The following is a 25,880-nucleotide window of genomic DNA, read 5'->3' as shown; positions in this document are numbered from 1 at the left end:
ACCATTAAACTATTTAGTTTGCTTTTATGGTTGAACCATGTCTTCCTGATCATAATTTCGTAATTTTAAAAGTATTTTTGTACTTTGGTTACAAAATACAGGGTGTTTATTTCAAAGCAACATTGCCATAAAATAGGCCTTATGTGTATCTACTACTAAGCAGCATTGCCCTATTATGGTAAAATATCATAAGAATACTCTCAGTAATTACCAAGTTTCGTTGAAATATTTTCCTACAGAGCAAGAAACTACAAATAAAAAATAAAAAAAGAACTTTCGCGGAACATAGGAGATAAAGGGATAATAATAAAAAATAAAGCTTAAATGATTCCTCGCTGAAATTTTATTACGAAAGCTACATATGTAGGTGGATAGGTAGACAGATAGATTTAGATATGGATATAAAATAGACAAAAGTTACATGATTAAGCAATTACTCAGAGCTACGGTAAGACAGTGCCCCACATGAGCACTAATTACAAGACACAAAAATTAGTGCTGACTATACCGCATAGAAAGAAAATTAAATATCTTATCAGAATACGACCGTTCCTCATTCGTTTTGTGTGTGTGTGGGGGGGGGGGCTGTGGCTCCCATCTACTTGAAATAATCCAGCCCTGATTTTAGAATTTATGAAAGAATTAGTGCTGATGATAGTGCACAGAAAAAAATTAGTATTCTTACTGTAAAGCCAATATTCCATATTTTTCACGCGAAGACAACCCCACGCACTTTTAATAATAGATCACTAATTGTGAACACAATGCAAATAATAGTGCTACATTAGTGCTGAAAAAACGCATAGAAAGCAAATTAGTACTATTACCAAAAAAAATATTCTATATTCTTTGTGGACTTTTAATAATGGAGCACTAATTTAGGAAACTATATAAAAATAGTGCTACATTAGTGCTCACAATGCCGCACAAAAAGATAAATAGCGCTGTTTTTATCATAAAATGAAGGAACAATTGTTTTCTTTGATGATTCTGCCATTAAAGAATTTTTGTATTCGTTTTGGCTTTTTACTGAGAACACTAATTTTCTTTCTTTGCGGTATCGTCAGCACTAACGTAGCACTAATTTTTGGCGTATGTGTGATAATTAATGCTCATGTGAGTGGTGCTGTCTTCACGATGGTTTTGCTCAGTAGCAGAAGTATAGATGATGTAGCGTTTTTTTTTTACTTAGTGGAAAATGTTATTTTTAATGTATTATTTCTTAACATTTTGCATTATTCTTAAATTACCCTAACACTGCATTGATAAGTATCAATACTTTTTTTGCAGAACGATTCGTACAAAGATGGTGATATTTAATTCCAACGTGATTAATGTAGGATATTGTTACTATCTGTGGTAACTATGGTATATAAGACGTTATTAAACGAATGTAGTTTTGCGGAAAATCTTAACAAAATGATCTATTTATGTTTTGTAAAGTGAAAATTGTATAAAATGGACGCAATGTTGATATAATTCTCATAGCTATGGTTTAAATGATGGTTAGGAAAAAATGACAATAATAGAATCTTAATATAACGTTTCACGTAAAATCCCCGTTTCCTTTCCATGTTTTGGGATTGGAAGTTGACAATCTGCAAAATAGAAATGATAGTGAAACACTATAAGTAAAAATAGTGAATAGATGTCCATGCTTGCCCAACACTTATAACAGGCAAACGTAAAAATATCGGAGAAGATATTTTTCTAAATGCCATCTTCTATGATAATTCTCTGCTGATGTATATGTCTCTATTGATGATTACGTACAGTCATGTCCAAAGTGATTGTCGCATATCTATAACTGTCTTCTTTTAAGAATATAAGATGATAATGTTTTCGCAGGGTGCTTTTAATACTGATACTTGGTAAATTTCATAGGAAAATAATTATAAATACGAAAATTAGAATAAGTAAAACAAAATGTTGCTAAATGGACAAGAGAAATTTTATTTTTGTTTTATTGTTCTTATTTACTGCTCTTTTGACATGAAATTTGCCACATACATGTCTTTGTCAATTATACACATACTAACATTATAAGAAATAACGGACGAATTCGTTATCAAATTTACACATACGATCAACTAATTCATAATGATCATAAACTCTTGACAGAATTAATAGAAAAACAAATACTATCAAGATAAGATGAAATTGTGGCAAATTATATTGCTACAATAATATATTTATAGACATTCGACAATAATTTTGGACATGAGTATATATATGTATGACTCTTCTGATATGTTTCCTATCAGAATCATCTTTATATTAAGAATATTGCATCCTCACCTGCAGATACAAGAATTTATTAGTAAAAATTTGAAAGTCATAAGAAGAAGAATGATGTTAACAGATATTGTAATGCTGAAACAAGGATTCAGTTGAGCAAAGATTTTAACAGACATTGTGATGGTAAGTAGGGGTTCAGTTGAACTAAAATCTTAATGTAATGTTTAAACAAGGATTCAGTTGAGCTAAGATTTTAACAGATATTGTAATGTTAAACAATGGTTTAGTTGAGCTAAGATCTTACCAAATATTGTAATGTTAAACAAGGATTCAGTTGAGCTAAGATTTTAACAGATATTGCAATAGTAAATAGGGGTTCAGTTGAACTAAGATCTTAATATATATTGTAATGTTTAAACAAGGATTCAGTTGAGCTAAGATTTTAACAGATATTGTGATGGTAAGTAGGGGTTCAGTTGAACTAAAATCTTAATGTAATGTTTAAACAAGGATTCAGTTGAGCTAAGATTTTAACAGATATTGTAATGTTAAACAACGGTTTAGTTGAGCTAAGATCTTACCAAATATTGTAATGTTAAACAAGGATTCAGTTGAGCTAAGATTTTAACAGATATTGTAATGGTAAGTAGGGGTTCAGTTGAACTAAGATCTTAATATATATTGTAATGTTTAAACAAGGATTCAGTTGAGCTAAGATTTTAACAGATATTGTAATGGTAAGTAGGGGTTCAGTTGAACTAAGATCTTAATATATATTGTAATGTTTAAACAAGGATTCAGTTGAGCTAAGATTTTAACAGACATTGTAATGTTAAACAACGGTTTAGTTGACCTAAGATCTTACCAAATATTGTAATGTTAATCAAGGTTTCAGTTGAGCTAAGATTTTAACAGATATTGTAATGGTAAGTAGGGGTTCAGTTGAACTAAAATCTTAATATATATTGTAATGTTTAAACAAGGATTCAGTTGAGCTAAAATTTTAACAGACATTGTAATGTTAAACAACGGTTTAGTTGAGCTAAGATCTTACCAAATATTGTAATGTTAAACAAGGATTCAGTTGAGCTAAGATTTTAACAGATATTGTAATGGTAAGTAGGGGTTCAGTTGAACTAAGATCTTAATATATATTGTAATGTTTAAACAAGGATTCAGTTGAGCTAAGATTTTAACAGACATTGTAATGTTAAACAACGGTTTAGTTGAGCTAAGATCTTACCAAAAAATTGTAATGTTAAACAAGGTTTCAGTTGAGCTAAGATTTTAACAGATATTGTAATGGTAAGTAGGGGTTCAGTTGAACTAAAATCTTAATAAATATATTATAATCTTTAAACAAGGATTCAGTTGAGCTAAGATTTTAACAGATATTGTAATGTTAAACAACCAAGGATTCAGTTTAGTTACGTATGAAATGCAATTGTCTTTATATGGTACACATCACAAGGGAAAAAACTAACCTATACGATTAATTTTATCACTAGAAATGTTCAGTAAGCAAAAATCATTATCCCTCTACGTCATATGAGACGGAAGTGTGTTTTTACGTGCTAGTGGAATCATTTTTTCCCACTAAATTTTATGAATGGGTACCAGACAAGAGATTACCCACTTGTAATAAATAGTGTGCTTCAAAGAAAACAATACGAGGTCTTCCGCAGTTTTCCATTAAACATTAATTACTTTTCCAAATTGGGGAAAAACACATATCAAATGTGGCTTATCGAAAACAAATTGAAATAACTTCGCTAAGGTTACTTCAACTTTTTTGAATTTTACTGAATAACAAAAAACAATGAGGAACATAAAAAACGTAAAAGTGAGCCAGGTAGTATCTACAAAACGATATTAAATAAATTAATAACTGATTCCAAAGGTTCTGTTGAGCTAAGATTTTAACAGATATTGTAATGTTAAACAAGGGATCAGCTGAGCTAAGATCTTAGCAGATATTGTAATGTTCAACAAAGTTTCAGTTGAGCTAAGTAGGAATTGCAATTGTCTTCATATGCTACACAACACAAAGGAGGAATACTAATCCTATACGATTAATTTTCTCACTAGAAATCTTATAGACCAGAGATTCGGGTGCCCTTTTTATGACCATAAAAACTGGACACTCATATTTATACACTGTACGGAAGGTATTGAAACCAATTCTTAGTTGATATAATGGTATTTTACAGATACTAACTGGTTCATTTTCTAAGTGTTTGACGTATTTCATTGTTTCTAAGATACTTACTAAAATTGAAAAAAATGGGTCTCAGTTTAGCAGAGAACCTTAAGAGCATGACATACTAAAAATAATATAAAACTTAACATTTTTCTTTTGCCTGTTTTTTATAAGTGAAAGGAGATAATCCACCACATTCATAGATAATGTTATTCTACAACTGAAAATATGAACCTGAAGAATTTTCAGTGTTGCCATCCATAGAAATTACAGAATAACATTCCATCCAAATCTAAGTTAAGGCAGCGACTAGAGGAACGAACTCAACTGTATTTGATTACGTATCATGTTGTCTTGAAATCCTGTGAACTACTTTTTAAATAATAGTTGTATTTAGTTTGTAATAAACAAAATAGTTTTAATATATAGCTATTAAAATTAAATAATAATGCAATTTAAAAAATAGTTCACAGAATACCAAAACAATATGATACGTAATCAAATGCAGTTGAGTTCGTTTCTCTAATCGCTACCTTAACTTAGATTTGGAGGGAAATGTTATTCTGGCAACACTGTAATTTCTATGGGTGTAAACACTGAAAATTCTTCAGGTTCATATTTTCTGTTGATAGAATAACATTATTTTACCTTTTCGGTAAGTTGCATTTCATTATCTCCTTTCACTTATGAATAAACTAGCAAAAGAAAATGGTAAATTTTGTATTATTTTTAGTAAATCAGGCAAAAAAAAATTGCCAGTTTTGACCTCTTCACCTTCTCCTACTTGATCTAATTTTATGTTCTATTTTATGTGAAGAACTGCATTACAAAATTTTAAAAAACACTTGTATAGTACAATGCACTTTAACAACATAGACTCGACATAAATTTACTATTAATACCTTTGGGGTTTGTTAATCCAGCAAAGTGAAATTAATGTATTACTAAGTCAATCAAAAATCTGTCGATAAAGCGAAATGGAAAACCCTGATAGTGCATACATTGTGTTGATTGTCTCGACGGACGATGAAGTCATTTGGTGGCCCCCGTGGATTGAATAATGGAAAAAGCAATGACTTACCCTTTTCGCTGACACTCTCACTCTCGGCCTCTTGCTCTTCACAGCTGGTACACTCCGGAGTGGACCTCACCTCGTCATCTGAACTAGAGAAGGATCTTTGGCGAGGCTTTTTCCCTCGTTTGTGCTTGTGAGGCTTCGGAGGCGACGGTCGGGTTCGTTCGGACTGGTCTGAACTTAGCGAATCGTTCCTCAGTCCCATATCCGCCTTGCGCCCGACCGCCGCAGGGTCCAGATGATTCCTCCGCAGTTCTTGCTCGTACCTGCCTCCTCCCCGACCACCACCAATAACACTCACACCACCACTAACACTACTCACACCACTAACACCTGCAGGACGACCTACGCTCGGGAGACGGGATCTCGGTCTGTCGTCCTCGAAGGATGAAGGTTTACCACCTTCGTATTCGCGACCTGGACTCGGGTCTCGAACCCGAGGCGGCCGGTCAAGTTCGCGGTAATCGAGTTCGCGCCGGAAACCGTCCGGCTCTCTACGAGTCCTCGAAGGTTCCCTTGATCTCTGATCTCTAGCTGATCGGTCTTCCAGCATCATTAGTTCCCCACCTGCTGATAGCCTCCTCGGGCCAGGAACCATGGACCTTCCATGCTCTCCTTCCAACTCCTGCGAGTACTGACGCCGCAGCTCTCGGCTTCCTGTCCGCTGGAGGGGTCGGTTATCCTTTTCGAGACTCGATCCGCGTTCCAATTTCGGCCTTTTGTCACCCGTCGGCGTTAGATCCGCTTTTAACGAGGCTGATTCACTACCCGTTCCTAAGTCTGCCTCCATTTTCTTCAAGATGGCGTCCCCAGGTCCACTCATACCACTGTGCATCCACTGACCGGTCTTAATTAGCAGCTCCTGTTTCTTTCGACAGAGGATACACACCCAGATCGCCTGGAAAGACAGCACAAAAATAAACAATATTAGATTTTTAATATATAATAATGCGTAATTCACAGTAAAATTTGTTCTATCTATATATATAAAAGAGAACGCACAAAATCCTTTGTCCGCTCATCACGCTAATACGGCTGAACCGATTTCTTTCATTTTTGGGGGGTTGTTAGGATTTGGACCCTAGATGGTTTTTATCATATCACTTTAATTTTCAATTACCAGTGTCTTGAGATAATTGACCAATCAGGTGTCAATACGTACAAAAAATCCTTTGTCCGCTCATCACGCTAATACGGCTGAACCGATTTCTTTCATTTTTGGGGGGTTGTTAGGATGTGGACCCTAGATGGTTTTTATCATATCACTTTAATTTTCAATTACCAGTGTCTTGAGATAATTGACCATTCAGGTGTCCATACGTACAAATCCTTTGTTATTAGTTCATCATAGGTATAAAAATAAACGTATTTATATGCAACCCGCATGACCGTGTCACTCGGCGGGTTAACATACATGACAGGCGTTATAATGGTTTTTATCATATCACTTGAAAGCGAAAAAGTAAAAATTATCTAAGTAACAAAGTTTATTGCGTTCGGGGGTGACCGCAGCGAAGCGGGGCGGGTTAACATAAATGACAGGCGATATAATGTTAACATTTACTGCAATCTTCTATGGTTTTTATCATATCACTTGAAAGCGAAAAAGTAAAAATTATCTAAGTAACAAAGTTTATTGCGTTCCGGGGTGACCGCAGCGAAGCGGGGTGAACGCTGCTAGTGTAAAAATAAATAAGAAATAGTAAAAGATAATAAATCAAGATTAAACCACAAATTCTGCACATAGTTATCAGTATAGTTTCTGCTCATTGAAGAACTATAGAGGATTAATAAAGAAAGCTGATCGTTGGACTAATATGGAATAGAAGTAAGATCTCTTACTCTCCAAGGAAATGCAAAAGAATTGAGTTACCAACGGAGAAATAAGTCCACAAATCAGATTTTTCTGAGTTATTCCAAGATGCTATTGCAAAGCTAGATTCTAGATTGCTCGTGAATAGTTTACAATCCCATGCACTGCAACTGTATTTAATTTGTGTGTGTGTGTGTGTGTGTGTGTGTGTGTGTGTGTGCATGAATTTCACTCCATAAAAATTCCTCGGAGCAACGAAAGTATTGAAAATTATACTTTTGATATTCAGTAACAATTTAAGACTGGTATTTCTATCGATTTAATTTCTACTGAGAAAAAACGAAATCATCAAAGATAAACATCATTATTAGTAAAAGAAAGAAAATGTCGATACCATGAATCAACAAACAATCCATTTTTAGCAAAATTTGATTTGTTTTTTTTTTTAAAAACAAGTAACGGTGTCACGTGTACACCGAATGAGGAAGTTTTGTTTGTATGGTGTGATATTTTCTTAAATGCAATTGAAATCGGAAGATTTCTAGTAGAGATATTAGAGTGGAAGTGATATATATATATATATTCTTGAGACGTTTAGTTGATCGCAGAAAACTGTTTCTAGCTATCTATTACCGTTTTTACTTTATAACGATCAACGTAAAAACTGTAGTTGATTTATTTCTGCTAGTTTCTGTTTGGATATAGAGAGTTAAAAGAAAAGATGGTGCATATTCTTTAAACGCTTAATTAATTATAATTAATAAATTAATAATAATAAATTAATTAATTATAATTAATTATAATAAAACAATTTCTCGTTATCTCTTATTGTTTATTCTATTTAGATCAAAATGGAAACCGGAAGTTGTAGGAATCTCTATCACTTCCGGTTCTAGTAGAAAGTTAGGGATGAAGATGAAATGCATTCTTGGGATGCTTAATGGATTACAGGAAACCGTCTCTTTCTATCTATTACTATTTTCACTCTATAGTGATCAACGTGAAAAGCGGAAATTGTTGATTTCTACCACTTCCGGTTTGGACGAACTCGATTCCTCACTTTTGACCCTTAACTTCCTGATACTCTTTAAGTAATTCTAAAGATTTTTTCTTTTTTGACTCCAGGATGGACAGAGTAAATATATATATAATGAGAAATGATGTACCAAACTCTTTAATAAGATTTTTTTAACAAAATATTAATCGACTTCACTTCACCCTTTGAGAAAAAATGTCAAAAGGTAATAAGTGAACGTCACTATGTTTGTGAATTCTTACCTCTTGAACCACCCGACAGATCTCTATCAAATTTTCCACATAGATGAGTTTCGAGCCTGGGATGGATTTTGTCATTTCACTTTGATGGTGCAACTTAAGGGAAATCTTCTTATCCCTGTCTCGATCCCAGCTCGCACCAAGTGAACTTTGTGGTGGACAAACACCGTGTGCGTGGATTTCCTCAGGGTTCTTCCATTTCCTCTCATATTTTTCATTCCACCATTTACTTCATTTCTCATCATCATCGTCTCCTTTAGCCTAGCCGGTATAAGCATGAAACGTAAAACTCAAAGATTTCATTTCACTTAAGGGAGGGGAGGAGAAGATACTTAAAAATGATCGAAAATGACCGATATTAGTGTCGAATTCATAGTTTTCTGGGTATCCGAGATGAACAGTGACACTTTCGATATATATATATATATATATATATATATATATATATATATATATATATATACAAATGATCGTTATTAATGTCGAATCCATAGTTTTCGGGGTCACTGGGACAAACAATGATCTTTCAATGCAGTTTAACCCTTTAACGCACCATTTTTCCGATCTATACTAGGAAAAAAAGTGAAACTCGTATATCGGCGGAGGATATTACCCGCCCCCAGGTAAATCTGAAATGACACTCCTACAAACATACGTTGAATATTTGAAATCTAATTTCTACTTAACTGATTTAATTTTAGGAAAAAAAATGGAAATATTCAGTTTTATCTGTGTATGTTGTTACCTGAAAGAAAGTATTGAGACAAGTTGAAACTGAAATATACTGATTGAAGTTTTAATAGCAAGAATTGCGGACAGGTAAATATTATGTGATATAATACATACAAAAAATTACCAGTGAACCTAATCTTTTATTCTATTCATAGAAGAAAAAGGAAGCATCCTCTTGGCCTATCTAATTTCCCGGGCTACTTACTCCTCCCTCTTGATTTTCTTAAATGCAAGCATTTACCTTTTTTTTTTTTTTTTTTTTTATAACTAAACGATGTACTTTGCTATAACAACTAAAGTCCCGTTATGTTGATATTCGTTCAAGTTGGTGTGGAATACCACTTTCGCTTATCAGTTCCTCTTAGTTTTGGTGTTACTGACGACGGCAGACTTGAATCCCAACTAACAACGGTCGAAAGTATGATAGGAGAAACGAAAGAAAGTAACAACTAAGAAAAACAAAACAGAAGAGTAAAATGGACGAAAGAAAGAAAAACGAATGCAGTTCTTACATGGAATAATGAAATTTGACAAATAGAGTTTTATTTCTGAACAGAGAGATAAGAAAATGGAAAGTCAATGAAATTCTTAGAAATGGTAAGAAGGATTATTGTTGTACGTGGAATGCGAAAAACTAATTAATTTATTTTGGGCGGGGGGGGGGGCTTGAGCCCGATAGTTCCCCTAAATACGCCACTGCTTGTAATAGTTTAGCTGCAGAGTTATGATTCTCTGTATTTTTCCCTCTGATATTGAAATACACGTTTCGTACTGACGAAGCATTTAAATATTTTGGAAGAAATAAATAAATAAATAAATAAATAAATAAAAAAGTATTGAAAATTGAAAGAAGGACACTGCCATCTCTCAATGGAAGGCATAACTATAAGTAATCTCCCACGCTCTCAAAACATAACATTTTAGCTTAAGAGGCTTCATCCCGGCGAAATTAAAATACCGCTAATTTTACAGTAATTATGTGATATCTTCAAATAGATAAAAGATAATCGAAATGTGGAACAAGAGCGCCCTAGACAATATTATTTTACATGAGATACCGTTATCACAACTCACTTATCTGCTTTCGATTACGAGCCATTTTGAAAATCGGCATTTATTTTCGCATTTCTAAACGGCTGAAAACGGAAAGCCACTAGTTGACTTGTGATAACGGTACCTCACGCAAAATAATATTGTCTAGGGCGTTCTTGTTCCAAATTTCAATTATCTTTTATCTATTTGAAGATATCATATAATTACTGTAAAATTAGCGGTATTTTAATTTCGCCGGGATGAGGCCTCTTAACTGCTCCATATTTATGTACACATAAACATATTTAAAAAAAAAATCACTTGCAAAGATGTTCCTTAAATCACATTTATAGTTTTTTTTTAAACCCTGAAGTATGTATGTAAGTATGTGCCTTTTTATATGTCACTTTAGCTTTGAAGAAATATATGAGTAAGAGCTTCAGGGAGATTCATCTCTTCCTTATCGCCACATTATATCAACCCTTTCTTTTAGATCTATGGTATTCGTCATGCAGTGCGTAAATGTGCGCCAGACATATATATTGATGAGGAAGGGGAAAAAACGAAAGTTTCCCTTATAGATTCACACACACACACACATACTCATATATATATATATATATATATATATATATATATATATATATATGCGTAGACAAAGAAAACGAACAGAATACGAAAGAAAAACAAGGAAAAGATGTTGCAATACTGCAGACAGAGGGCGGGAAACCCTAACATGATCTACCACTGTAGCAATGCTCATCTGCATTGGACGAACTTCGGCGTCTAATTTTTTTTTATCCTTTCTTCTCTGCTTTCAGCTTTGATGTTCATTCGATTTCTTCTTTCTTTCCTTTTAAGATGCTGATCACATCGATGATGGTTGTCTCGTCCCCAGAGTCTTTGGAACAATTACATATTTATGTTTCTATCTTCTGCAGGTAAGGCCACCAACTGGACATGGTTAAATTTCTAATGATAGCGTCCTTCGTGAGACTAAGTCAAAAACTTGTGAACATTTGGGTTCTTTTCCGGACTGATGATGTACGTAACAAGGCAAAATGTACGTACCATTTTTAATAATAACTTTTACCTTTTAATTAAGATAACATTATTTTTTAAAAAAATCTAGCTCGAGATAGAATTAACAATGTTACAAAATTCATTCCGAACTGTTCAGTCGTTTTTCCGTAATGCGATTACAAACAATAGACAATGTAGCTTTCATATATAGACAATTAGAAGACTAAGAATTGAGCGTTTATGCAACCTGGACTACTTTCATACTATACGAATTGCATAAGTACAAAGCCAAAACATACGATTGTTTACTGTTTTCATTTGGTATAAAAAAAATACCCCCATCTTTAGTGGTGTTAGGTGTGTCTTGCCCTTACAATATATATTTTTTAATTGTAAGTAATATGAGTACCAAATACGGTTGAAATTGCTTTAGGCGTTCCAGAGTTTTGTTGGAACATACCGTCAATTATTTGACGAAGGGTCGTATCTGAAAATCTCACTTTTTCAGACATAAAGAAAGAAATATAATTCCACAGAGGAGAAAAAAGTTAAATATGCAATAATTGATCAATAATTCCACATAATTATCTGAAATAGGTGACAAGTTATTACACATTTCAACTGTTTTCCTGTCCACGTAATTATTATTTCTTTCTTTATGTCTGAAAAAGCGAGATTTTGAGATATGACCCGTCAAATAGTTGACGATACATATATATGCACACACATATACATCCAATTTTGTGTCTATTATCGCACACCCGGTGGAAGAGTGTTACAACTCAAAAAATGGAAATTTGAAGTTATCATCCAATGTTCTTATAAAATAGAGGATCTGCCCTTACAACAAAATCGTGAAGCCATACGTCACAGTTTCGCCACAACTACTTTGCCCACTCCGCCCAATAGGATCGCAATGTTTTGAGCCAACAATCATGGCAGGAACGAAAGTAGCCAATCAGACGATGACGGAAGCGAGAGTAGCCAATCATACGTGCCGATGCTCGGTTGTTTTTTGGCTTCATTTATTTTATAGGATGAAGATACATATGAGCAGATCCTCTATTTTATGAGATCCTTGTTATCATCGCTCAAAAGAGAATAGCGAGAAAGAAGCGAGCTCTACCTGGTTTTTTTTTTTTTTACAGAAACGTAACTAAACAAATTAACCGCTAGATGGCAGAAATACCAGGGAGTGATTTTGATAAAATAACAAACTTTAAAAGTCATGTTTCCACAAATGTGTATTTTTGACTTGTTAATTTAACAGTCTTCCACCAGGTGTGCGATATATAAAAATCAGTCACCATATTTGTAACTTAATAACTCTTGAACCAGCCAACCGATCTCGATCAAATTTTCAACATAGATGAGGTTCAAGTCTGGGTGTTTTTCTTTATCGTTTTATCATTTCACTTCGACGGTGCAAGCTAAGGGAGGGGAGGTGGATATGCTCTGACTTTATGATTGGCACAAAGTAGGCAAACGATAAGCCTTGATAGCTCTGAACACGGAATCCTTTGGCGCGATGTCGGAAGTGTTAAGGATCGTCAGCAGCACGGTCTCTTGCACTCGGGAAAACGCATAGTGGAATGTTTCCTTTCACGCTTATAAGTGAAAAAAAAAAAAAAAAAAACGTGAAATATACCGTGACGAAATACATATCATCACACGTTATTCCGAACACAAAGAAACATGGAGATGCCGGTTCCTAACACTTCCGCCTTCCCTCCAAAGCATTGAATGTACATTGTTGTTAAGGTTTACCTCCTGCCTACTTTGGACCCTTATTGAAATCAGGGTATATCTGAAAACTATTGAAAATATAGTATATCTGAGAAGTACACTCTGTAGGGAATACCCTGCACACCTATTGACAATTGATGAAATATGGACTTTTGGATTAAATACGCGTGACTTCCTTTACGCTGATAAGAACCCCCCCTCACAGTTTCTGGAATTCGAAATAGGGCCTATTGAAATTTGGCTTTTTCGCGATTTCGGACAGCCCTAGCTCTGAAACTATGAACTTTTCGCCATAGGTCCATATGAACTTTTTCTATTATTTTGATGTGAGGAATCATCTCTTACAGTTTATCGGTATAGTTCATTAACGCCCTGTCTATATATATATGAGTTTGGCTACGGGCATATAATTTAAAGTACTCTTCAACTACCTCTATAAAAATTGTTGCCGATGTACCGCAGGATTCTGAAACATGAATATTTCTATAGAGAACATACCAGTTCCTAAGTGAAATCTTGACCCCACCCCACTACGGTAGGTCCCATAGTTTTGCAGCTATGGATCTTCAAAATTCATTTTTTCGTGTTTTCGACAGCCTATAATTCCGAAAAAAAAAAAGCATTTGTACACCCAGGTTGATCTATAGTTTTTGTCTTATCTCGATATCAGGAACCACCTCTCAAACGTTGTCGGTGTTGTTTTGAAAGCCCCCCTCTCTCTCTCTTTATATATATATATATATATATATATATATATATATATATATATATATATATATATATATATATATATATATATATATATATATATATATATATATAATCGAAATTAGTGTCGAATTCGTAGTTTTCGGGGTCGCTGAGACGAACAGTAACACTTCCAATGCTGTTTAAACCCAAATCCACCCCTTTATGTCCAAAATGAAACTTTTCTCCACCTGCGAAGAATGAGTATTATGCTAGTATACTATCATATCATCATAGGTATTCTGCCTTTATTGGCAGGTCACTTGCCGCAGCTGAGAAGCTTCCATGCTCCACGGTCCTCCGCTAACCTCTTCGTCTCCACGTATGATCTTTCTGTTTTAATATCATCCATTAATTGTAGTCTCCTTCGCCCCCTCCCTCTCTTTCCCGCCACCATACCTTCTAGGACGTCCCTCATGATACAATCTCTTCTTAGGCAATGTTTCAACCAGTCTCTCTTCCTAATAATATCTAAAAGTGTTCTTTTCTCACCCATCATTTCTAACACTCTCTCATTCGTTTTGCGCTCGACCCAACTAATTCTTTCCATTCTTCTCCACACCCACATTTCGAAGGCTTCCAGTCGATTTTCGTCACCTTGACGTAATGTCCACGTTTTCTCCCCATACAGTACAACACTCCACACGAAGCATTTTATGAGTCTTTTTCTCAACTCTTTGTTCAAGGTCCCACGAAACAGACTTTTCTTTCTTTTAAAGGCTTCTTCCTCCATTCCTATCCTTGCTTTTATTTCACGTTCGCATTTCATGTCATTACTAAGAATACTACCCAGGTATCGAAAACTATTCACTTGTTCTATTTTCTCCCCTCCTACTTTTATATTTGACACAGATATACTATACTATAAAGGCAGGTAATATGAAAGAATGAACCTAAGTAAATACAAGCCAAGATGAAGCGAACCCGGAAGCTCCTGGCGTTCAAAACTGTGGAACGCAGCATCTGTTTCCAAGTCGTGCCTATCCTTGGCAGAGGTTGGATACTAAATATAGCAATAAATATATACTTAGAAGATGGACCACTTGACCGTCAAATTTGGTTCAGATCCGGGCAGTAGTTAGTAAGAAATAAAGTACAAGTTAAGCCGAACCCAGTCTTGCCGAGTCGAGTCTGACTAGGAAATATACCTTAGACCAGCCGTGTGCAACAGCCGGCCCGTAGGCCATATATGGTCCGCCTAACCCTATCTTCCGGCCCGCTGGTTAGTTATTGGAAACAATAATTATTATAATTTTTCTTTACGGTGCGAAACGTGGTAACGTCCTGAAGACAAGCCCTACGCAAGCACTTGGTACTTGGGGGAAATTTCCCTCGGAATAAGGATTGCTAGATGTACCGACAATGTTCTAAATACAGTATTCTGCTCCTCTTTAGTAAGTAAATATTTTGGTTACCAGTATAACTGTTGTTTTGTGTTATTGTGATGTAAATTACGATGAACATGTTCCATCATTTAATACAATACTATTCAATTATCCTGAAAATGATATACCTAAAGTGAGGCCCGCAACTCCATTTAGTGCTCTGTGATTGGCCCACCCACTGTTCCAAGTTGCACACCTCTGCCTTAGACAATAGGCTACTTGCCCACTAATTTTGGTTCAGATCCAGCCAGTGTTTATCGAGAACTAAAGTAACACACACACACACACACACACACACACACACACACACACGCGCGCGCGCCTGGACCTAACAATTGAAGAAGAAATAACACCGTAGGGTTGTCAACTAAAGAAGCAAAAACTTGTTTTGTTTAGTATTTTGCCCACAAGCAGATTCGAACTTACTTACATAAAATAGATAAGCAGGGCAGAAATAAATTACGGCGATTTTATAATCCCATGATTATTAAGTATTGTGTCTTTTGGCAGATCTGGGACTAATTACAGTTTGTAACTAAGGTGTATATATATCACAATACTTTTTGTACTGTATGGGGCGGAAACGTGGACATTACGTAAAGGTGACGAAAATCGACTGGAAGCCTTCGAAATGTGGGTGTGGAGAAGAATGGAAAGAATTAGTTGGGTCGAGCGGAAAACGAATGAGAGATTGTTAGAAATGGTGGGTGAGAAAAGAACACTTTTAGATATTATTAGGAAGAGGAAGAGAAACTGGTTGGGACACTGCCTAAAAAGAAATTGTATTATGAGGGACGTCCTAGAAGGTATGGTGGCGGGAAAGAGAGGGAGGGGGCGAAGGAGACTACAATTAATGGATGATATTAATACAGAAAGATCATACGCGAAGACGAGAAGGTTAGCGGAGGACCGTGGAGCATGGAAGCTTCTCAGCTGCGGCAAGTAACCTGCCAATAAAGGCAGAATACCTATGATGATGATGACCTTTTTACCATATTTGTTACAATCCGTGTTGTCACAGGTTCTTTCTTCTTGTTGTCAATTTTCAGTTTGGGCCTGTGGAAATGTTTCTTTCATGTTTCTCGATTTTCAGCTTCCTCTTTTAACTTCCAATATTTTCTTCTATTCTTCAAATCATCGATCATTATGTTCTTCTTCCTATTCCTCACTTTCCTTCCATCTTTCCTTCTATGGTGGTATGAAGAAGACAATTTCTTCACAAGAGTGTCCAATCCAATTGGCCTTCCTACGAAGGAGGCTGGCTGAAAGCGTCCTCTTCTCTCCTATCCATTTTAAAACATATTCGTTTGCTACTCTTTCTATCCAGTTTATGTTTTCCATCTTCCTCCAACACCACATTTCAAAATTGTCTAAATATTTCTTCTCTAACTTCCGTAATGTCCAATTCTTTGAAGTATACAGTCCAATGCTCCATATATAGCAGTTGACCAATTTCTTCCTTAGCCCAATATTAAGGCTACTTGTTAAGAGTGACCTTTTCTTGTTGAATGCTTCTTTGGCTATGGCAATTCCCAATTTCTCTTTGGTGCAGTACGCGTCTTTCTTCAAAATACTTCTCGGATACTTGAAATTATCGACCTTTTCAAGTTCTCTTTGTTCTACTGTCATCTGTAAAGGCGCATTTTCACAGGATATTCTCATGACTTTCGAATTTTCGATGTTGATTTCCATTCCATCATACAATTCCCCAGTGTCAACTATTTTGTCAATCATCTCCTGTAGTCTTTCTTTGATTCTAGCTATAATAACCGTATCATCTGCATACCTAATCTTGTTAATGATCTGCCCTGAAATTTTGAAATCTCCAATTCCCATTAATGCCTCCTTCATTAACCATTTACTGTAAAAGTTGAATTAATTGGGGCAACTTACTACATCCTTGTCTGACTCCTCTTCCAATCTCCACACTATTGGTTTCTCCTTCATTCAAGCGCAACTTGACTCGTTGTCCAATGTACAGGTTGCGAATGAGTTGTCGGTCTCTCCAGTTGACCCCAATTTCTTTAAGTGTTTGCAGTATTTCATCCAATTGACCCTGTCGAAAGTTTTTTGCCAGTCGAAGAAGCAAAAACACAGCTTTTCCTTTACGTCAAAATCATATGAAATGATAATCAAATTCAAGCTACACATTAAATACAATATCTTCCGTCAACTGCTCTAAATAAATTGCAATAAATCACATGCACGTATAAATTATACGAGGGAGATGAAATATTACGACTCCTCAAATGACGGTTTCAATCAAGAACATCGTAGTGTTGGCAATACTGAATCTGTTAAAGGGCAAATTGTGGGCAATGTTGTCAATTTAGCCCTTTTATGGATAAATCTATGTGTTGATTACCAAGGGCGCCGATCCTGGGGGCCGAGGGGGACCGGGCCCTCCCCCCAAAGCTCATGTGGGCCCCCTTATTGAATTTAACAATATACAATATTAGGCATAATTTGAATGCAATTTGTCTTAAAATCCTCATATATGCCTTCTGCATCTGAATGGGCCCCCCCAAATTTACAGAGAAATCGGCGCCCTTACTGATTACCTAGAAAAAATTGTGGTTTAGAAATTAGCAAAAATTTTGACCAACTCTACATCTACAGTTGCTAACTTCTAGCCATTTATTCTTAGTAGCAGTTGAAACCCTTTTCGAATCAAAATTTATCTTTAAAAAAAAGTGAGTTGAAATGAAGTATCTTGCTATTTTTTTCTAATAATTCTGCTTACAGCAGCACATACAATATGTGTTGTCCATTTAGTGTTGTCCACAATACTAGGGTTGGGACTTTCTCGTCTCAAGAAGGTATAGAGAAAGTGCTTCTTGTCTCGAAAAGTATGATTGTTACTATTGCAACAACTCTGGTACGGTAAGTCTCGACTTGCGTCTATGAAAATTCTGTCTAGAATATAGTTTCTAGAACTAGTTAACAGCAGCAATGACATACCGATGATGCAAGGATTTTAAAAAGGTTAAATCTCACGTTTTAACCCTTCTAAAAGTTCAATAACATAGTGTTAGTGGCATGAACCTTTTTATGTGGGCATTTCTGACATATAGCAAGATCTTTGAGAAGTGAATACAAGGGCAGTCAAATAGTTTCTGGAATTTTGTAGTAACTCTCTATTATCACAATATAAGTACACATTTACTTCAGTGCCTTCAAAATAGAAACCTTAGAAATATACACACGTTCTTCACCGCTTCTGCGATTGCTGGAAACAGCGACGAAAGTCCTTTTTTGAAATTTTCCGAAGTTCAGTCGTCGAGTCGGTTTTGATCTCTTCTACGGTGGCGAAACTGGTACCTTTCAGGGCTATTTTTAACTTTGGTGCTAATATGTTTTTTTTTTTAACCCTCTCCAGCCCGTATTTTCGTGTGCGATGAAAAAAAAAATATTTTTTACAGCATTTTCTATTGCAATGATGCCACGCCCGAGATCCTCTGTTTGGCTTCACCTGACGTAAGTAGAGGTACCAACTTATGAGCTTGACCCGAACGAAGAGTGTAATGATTACATGAGGAAACTGCATGAATTATTATTAGATTTATGGTATAAACTAGCAGCGTTCACCCCGCTTCGCTGCGGTCACCCCGGAACGCAATAAACTTTGTTACTTAGATAATTTTTACTTTTTCGCTTTCAAGTGATATGATAAAAACCATAGAAGATTGCAGTAAATTTTAACATTATATCGCCTGTCATTTATGTTAACCCGCCCCGCTTCGCTGCGGTCATCCCGGTGCTGGCATATTGTAAAAGTGTCTGTAAAAATAAGCAAATCAATTAAAAAATTTTAAACAGAAGATTCAAGCTATTTTCCGCTGTATATCGCCTGTCATTTATGTTAACTCGCCGAGTGACACGGTCATGCGGGTTGCATATAAATACGTTTATTTTTACCTATGATGAACTAATAACAAAGGATTTGTACGTTATGGACACTTGAATGGTCAATTATCTCAAGACACTGGTAATTAAAAATTAAAGTGATATGATAAAAACCATCTAGGGTCCAAATCCTAATAACCCCCCAAAAATGAAAGAAATTGGTTCAGCCGTATTAGCGTGATGAGCGGACAAAATTTTGTACGTTCTCTTTTATATATATAGATACTTAATGATTCTAAAAGTTATCAACGTGCTGAAGACTATCAAAGTCTCTGAATTAGATTTCCAGAACTTGCACATGGATTTGATCTTTGTGGTTGCTCAACCTGCGACATTGTGCCAACATATCACACTACACACTCCTTCGTTCAGCTACACTGCTCGTACACTGCCTGTTACGACCTGTTCACACTTGTCAAATTCATAATTAAGCAACTTAAGGACTGTACTGCACAAGTTTCACTGTGATTGCATCACAATGTCGAAACTACAACTACAAAAACCCGGGAATTTTTGACTACCCTGGTACACACAGAGCCCGAAACGACTCCAGACACAAAAATGCATGTCTTCAAATTTGGACATACTTTAATGTGTACATATGAATTTCCTTCTAATGGTGAACACAAGGAAATATGTCGAGTTTTTGACATGTGTCCGCCAGGAACATAAAAAACGTGAGCAACTATAGCATGTCAAAATGATCTACTGCCTTGTTTTCATTAGTTTTGACGGATTAGTATGTTTTGTTTTGATCACTGGGGCAATGTTTGAGATGATATAATTGTACGTCAAAAATTTATACACATGTGCGGAAACGTGTGGCGGTTGTCGTTTATCTCTTGTTATCAGTGTTACCAATGTAGCACATTGTCACTTGATCTAGAAATTTTTAAGAATATTTTTATCAAAAAAATTGGTTCATTTATCATTGTTAGAATAGAAATTTAGCACCTTTTAAATGTTGTCTAGTGACTAAACTAGCATTATTTCCACTAAAATTAATATTTCTAGCGTCTTCTTGCAGTGTGTTTAGTGACAGTATTGTTCACGTTGTTGGCAGTGTGTTTAGTATCATTACGACATATGTTTATGCCCTATTACGAACAGGTTTGACATATATTTTTATGCCATACCTTGTTCTTCGGGCTCTGTGTGTATATCTAACTGTTTTTATTGAATTGACTTGCCATAGCATGAGATCTACGAGCGAGATTCTGTTTCTGCGGTAATTAACCTTCGTTTTTCTTTTCCTAGTTAGAGTGTCTCTAGTTATACAGTGTGGCCTACTGCACTTAATTCAATCTTTAATATCTGCTTTAGTGCATTCGTATATATATATTAAACCAAAATACCTTAAGAGTCCGTAGAGGTTCCTGATGAGAAGCAAATTGACTCTCATATACGTTCAAATCTAGTTGCAGTCCCTAGACAATAATCTACATAATAATAATAACAACAGCGAATCGCTTGAAACCAAAGCAAGAAAGATACATTCAGTTGAAGATCTAAATGTTGAAGTTTGCCAATCTCTGCTATAATTGTCATCGACAACTGTCAAAACACACTAAAATGCGAAATGCAAATAATAACGAGTTCTCGGTGCTTAATCTTTTCCGAAGCTAGGATGAGAATCAAACAGATATCCGCTGTTTGAAGCACAAGTAAACATTAGGTGTATATCCAAGGAATGATAGAAGATACCCCATTAGCCACTTAAATCAACAGAGAAGTAAAGTGAATCTACGACATCCAAACTGCAACGAGTAAACCGTTTCAGGGACAGCATATACGTTGTAATTCAAATAAGATGCATATCACTGTAACTTAAGCGCATAATATTGTACATTTGTTTTGAAGTATGATTCTTACAAGTATTATTTAAAAAAAATGTCTCTGTGCAATTTTACTTTGGCCTGGAACAGGAAAGTAAATACGAGGGCTGTCCAGAAATAACAGACGTTTTGAAATTAAAAAAAAAAAAAAAAACAGAATGAACAAACCAAATTGTATTGTATACATTTAAAATGTACACTCTTAAGAGGCTTCATCCCGGCGAAATTAAAATACCGCTAATTTTACAGTAATTATGTGATATCTTCAAATAGATAAAAAGATAATCAAAATGTGGAACAAGAGCGCCCTAGACAATATCATTTTACATGAGATACCGTTATTACGACTCACTTATCTGTTTTCGTTTTCGACTCATTTTCAAAATCGGCATTTATTTTCGCGTTTCTAAACGGCTGAAAACGGAAAGCCATTAGGTGACTTTTGATAACGATACCTCACGCAAAATAATATTGTCTAGGGCGCTCTTTAAATATTCGATATACGCAAAATTGAAGTTACATATTTTCTTTTAGTAAACGCGTTGCTTACCTTAGTCGGAAGTTATTATTCCATGCTTGAGCTTAAATAAAACCAATTTTGTGTTTCCAATAAATGTGTAAATTCTATTCGGATTTTGATGTTATTCAATATTTTGCAGAAGTAATTTTTTGTCTCTCTTATTATCAATGAAAAAAATCTTTTTTGCACTGTTATTGTCAAAAGTATATCCCATGTGCATTGTTTCCTTCAAGAGCAGGAAACATCCTCCAACTTCATTCTTTTATATTTTTCCCGCTAGAGGGTGCTGCTGTTGTTACCACCATAACTATTGCATAGTAGGTAATCTTTCTGTTCGTTTGGCACATTGGCACAGGCTTAAGCTTTAACCCTATTCCTATCTTCGTCCTCTTTCTCTCTCTCTTTTCCTTTCATTTTTAGTTGCTTTCGTTTTCTTTTCGCTGCTTGTTCCGAAGGCCATTGCCAGTGGTTTTTGGATTTTCTGATCCTTTGCCCTCTCTTCCCGCCATGAACCTTCTTGCTCGCTTGGATTCGCAACTGTGACAGATACTGCAGTAGTATTGAAAGTTTATGAGCGCGACTTTCTTCTGTGGTCTTAGTTATGTCTAGACACTCGCTCTGGGTTTGCTTCGGCGAACTCCTGCCTGGCGGAGGCCTTCCGAATAACATTTATATTTTATTATTTAATGAAGAATACAAAAACATATACAACAATTTGTTACTATTTGTTTCTAGATCTTATGTGCGAGAAATGTATAAAGAATGCTATACGTATTTTACAGTAGTGCCTCAAAGTACGAGTGTTTCGTTTCTTGCCAGTAATCCAGGTTTCGACGTACAAAAAAAAAAAAAATCGCTAAAATGTATCAGCTAGCTAGCTTATTAACATCTTTCAGATTTTCCTTGGGGGGGGGGTGCAAGATTCCCTCACCGATGTATTTTTCATTGGTATATTGCTATCCTATTGATTAAAGTGTATATACGTAGGTGATTCAGAAAGTAATGCTCCAAACCCACTACTTGACCAAGAGTACTGCAAACATTCTGAGTTGTTTATCATTAGTGCACTGATATTTAAGCTATATAATGTCACTTGTTTCACCTTCCTATCTCTTCTCGTTCCAGAGTAATGGAGCAATCAATGGAATCCAGTGGTGACTTCCGGTTGAAACAGTGGACTCTCATTCAATTTCTGTCTGCGGAAGGTTGTGCGCCCAGGAACATTCATCACCGACGAAGAGTCGTGGATACACATTTACGATCCAGAAACGAAGTGTCAGTCGATTGAGTTGAGTTGAGTTGAATTTCAGTTTTGCGTCCCTTTCAGCAGCGAGGCTATGTGAGACGTGGACCTACTGATTAACGTGGAATCCGAACCACATGAGCTCCCGCCGGGAATCAAACCCGGGTCTCCCGCGCCAAGGGCGCGTACGCTAACCGTCAGTCGATTGAGTATACAAGTTCAAATACTCACTACAAAGATAACCAAGAAAGTTCTGTCACTTTTTGTAGAAGTCTGTGTTCAATCGGTCCTCACACCGTCAGTTAAATGCGAATGGAGATAAGGCGAAGGTCAGTTGTTGGTGTGGGTACATACAACATAATACCTGGTTGTGGTAGTTTAGCTACACCGTGAATTTGCGTAAGGACAGAGTGAATATGAGACCTCCACAGAGCGTCATAAGGACGTGTATGCTGTACCAGTTCAAACTGAAGTCAAACCCGCCGCAGTGGGTCGTAAGATATGCCAGGCCTTTGGTGAGGGTGTCGTGATTACGTGGACAGTGCAGCGATGGCTTAACAAGTTTAACCCTTTTAAGATTTCCACTATTTCAGGTAAATTTTAGACTTTCACTCAAACAGCTACTGCTTCCTTACTATTTATCATACGATCATGATTCATACCAAGTTTTCTCGCAATAGAGCATAATTTCCAACGGTACCACTCGCTTGTCCGTGTTATACATCAGAAATGGAAAAATCGGGAAAAGACGGGAGATTTTTCGAAAAAAACTTCGAAATTCTTGCGCCCCTCTGGCCCGGGCCTGGGTTCATGTAGAGACGTGAATTTAAAAAGAAAATACGTTGTTATGTAAGTAATAGGTGTGCAAACTTTCAATCCTGCATCTTTAAAATTAAGGTCGGGAGAAATTTTTGAAAGTCTGAAGGTGACCCATTTTTTGCATATTATATATATTATATTATATTATATATATATACGCGTACCTCAAAAATATACTGCATCATTACTATTTGACCTAGAGTCATGGTTCAAACGCCATTTTCTTCAGTATAACAAGCCCTTTCCAACGATACTCTCGGTTTCACGTAGGGATCTAAAAAAGTTCATAAATATGCAAAGGTACACACAATCCGCTTGCAAAGTTTCAATCTGATATCTTGAAAGCTAAAAGTGTGAAAATTTTTTGAAATTTGCCTCAAGAAAAAGTCACACACCCCCACTCCCACTTGGTGCCGCCAAGTTGACCATCTGCTTCCAAAACATATCTGGGATGTTCTTTGGTCCATCCTTGGCCAATAAAAAGCAGCTTAAATACCTATTATAGAACCTAAATAAGCGGTGAAAGACGACCATGGTATATAAATATACCATAAATCCTAAAAGAGTTAAGGACGGTGATGAAACACTCGAATACGCACCACGTGCTAGAAGAGGAACACATTTACAAAATTAAGATCTTCAGGCAGCAATTGAGGCGAACAACGCCCAGACATGTGAGGAACTGGGTCTACAAGTCATTGTGAGTGGAAAAGCTATTCGGCAGTACCTCCATCAACTTGGGAAGCACTACATATTGGGTCAATTGGTACCACATGATTTGACTCCGGGCCAGAAGGCAACACGAGCAGACACTTTTTTTTTTTTTTTTTGCTGTCTCTTCTGAGGAAGGAGCGATTTATGGACAGGGTGTTGAAATGTGATGAGAAGTAGGTCCTGTACGAAGCTCATGGTGCCGTCATCATTGATTAGCATCCCATAAACCGGTTCCAAAACAGCCAAAACCAGCACTGCACCAGAGGAAGGTCCTCCTGAGTGTTTAGAGCACTGCTCGCGGCATCGTGCATCGGAAACTGCTATCAGATGGTCAGGGCATCAGTGCAACTGTGTACTGTCAGCAGTTGAACCATGTTCATGAAAAACTCAAAACTCTGGAGCCAGCACTTCTGAATCGCAAAGGGGTCCTCCTGTTACAGGACAACGCTAAGCCCCACGTGGCTAGATGACCCGGGGCACCATTCTACACTTTGGATGGGAAACACTATTGCATTCGCCATACCCCCGGACATTGCAACATCCGATTATCACCTGTTCCATTCCATGGACAATCACCTTAGAGTACGCCAGGTCAAATCTCTAGTAGAGATGCAAAATGCACTTGATACCTTCTTCGCTTCACGGCCCAACAAGTTCTACCGCGATGGAATTCATGGCCTTCCAGAACATTCGCAGAAGGTCATCAATGCTAATGGGGACTATTTTTGATCTTACAGGTACGTCTTAGGTGACATATCGATGTTCGAAGGTGGTGGGTGAAAAAGCGACAGAACTTTCTTGATTACCTTTATAGTTTAACGATCAGATTTTTTGTTTGCCGTGACTACACCGCAATTCGAGTGGATATTGTGTGGTCAGCGCAAAGGTTACACCCACCATTGATTTTTTCTTTTTATAGTGGAGTGCTGTTGCTCTTAAATAATTTCTCCAAATTTTGGTTCAGCACTGAAACTCCTGCATCCGCCACTGGAAGTTAAAAAAGGGACCGCGAACACGAAACTAACCATCAGCTAATGCAAGGATTTTCAGTGTGTTCTCTAACGTCAATGTAGCTTACTAAGCGTAGTAATTTATGATAATATATTAATGTACTAGTAATATTATGTATCCTCATTGTATATACTTTATACTTGATTGAATGATTGGGAGAACGGTGGCTCAGTGGTAGAGCGCTCACGCTTGCTGCAAGGGAGCCTGGATTGATCCCAAGCCAGGAGACTTTATCATGTTCAACATTGTGTCCGTGAATTTTCTAGTTGTCCCGTTTCCTCTCAGAGAACTCTCTCGTGGCTATCTTTTTAGTTTACGCGATTTCGGCGTGGGAGACCTTTGTTCGAGTAACACTGGGAGCTACATGATTCAGATCTTACGTTATACCATAGGTTCACGTCTCGTATGGACTCACTCCTATAAGGAGCGTTAAACTCCATATCAACCAATCCTTTCCTCCTACATTCTCATCCCACGAATCCTTTCGTAACCATACATTTTCATCTTCATTATCCATCCGTTTCATTTATACTACAGAGCGTGATCATGATACGTAAACCTAGAAA

The 25,880-nt window shown here is 36.3% G+C and overlaps 1 protein-coding gene across 10 annotated transcripts in view; it reads right to left on the bottom strand.

Moving 5' to 3' along the window:
- Nucleotides 1–25,880, bottom strand: part of Rim (Rab3 interacting molecule) — a 516,869-nt gene that overhangs the window by 315,742 nt on the left and 175,247 nt on the right. For all 10 annotated transcript variants that reach the window (XM_081769756.1, XM_081769757.1, XM_081769750.1 and 7 more), the window contains exon 3: nt 5,520–6,411. In XM_081769756.1, the coding sequence (XP_081625882.1) occupies nt 5,520–6,411 (892 nt within the window). The remainder of the gene's footprint in view (nt 1–5,519; nt 6,412–25,880) is intronic.

This window comes from Thermobia domestica, chromosome 8, assembly GCF_964235325.1.
Source record: "Thermobia domestica chromosome 8, izTheDome1.hap1.1, whole genome shotgun sequence".
NCBI lineage: Eukaryota > Metazoa > Arthropoda > Insecta > Zygentoma > Lepismatidae > Thermobia > Thermobia domestica.
Note: the sequence above shows the minus strand (reverse complement) of the source record. Positions and strands in the feature narration are given on the sequence as shown.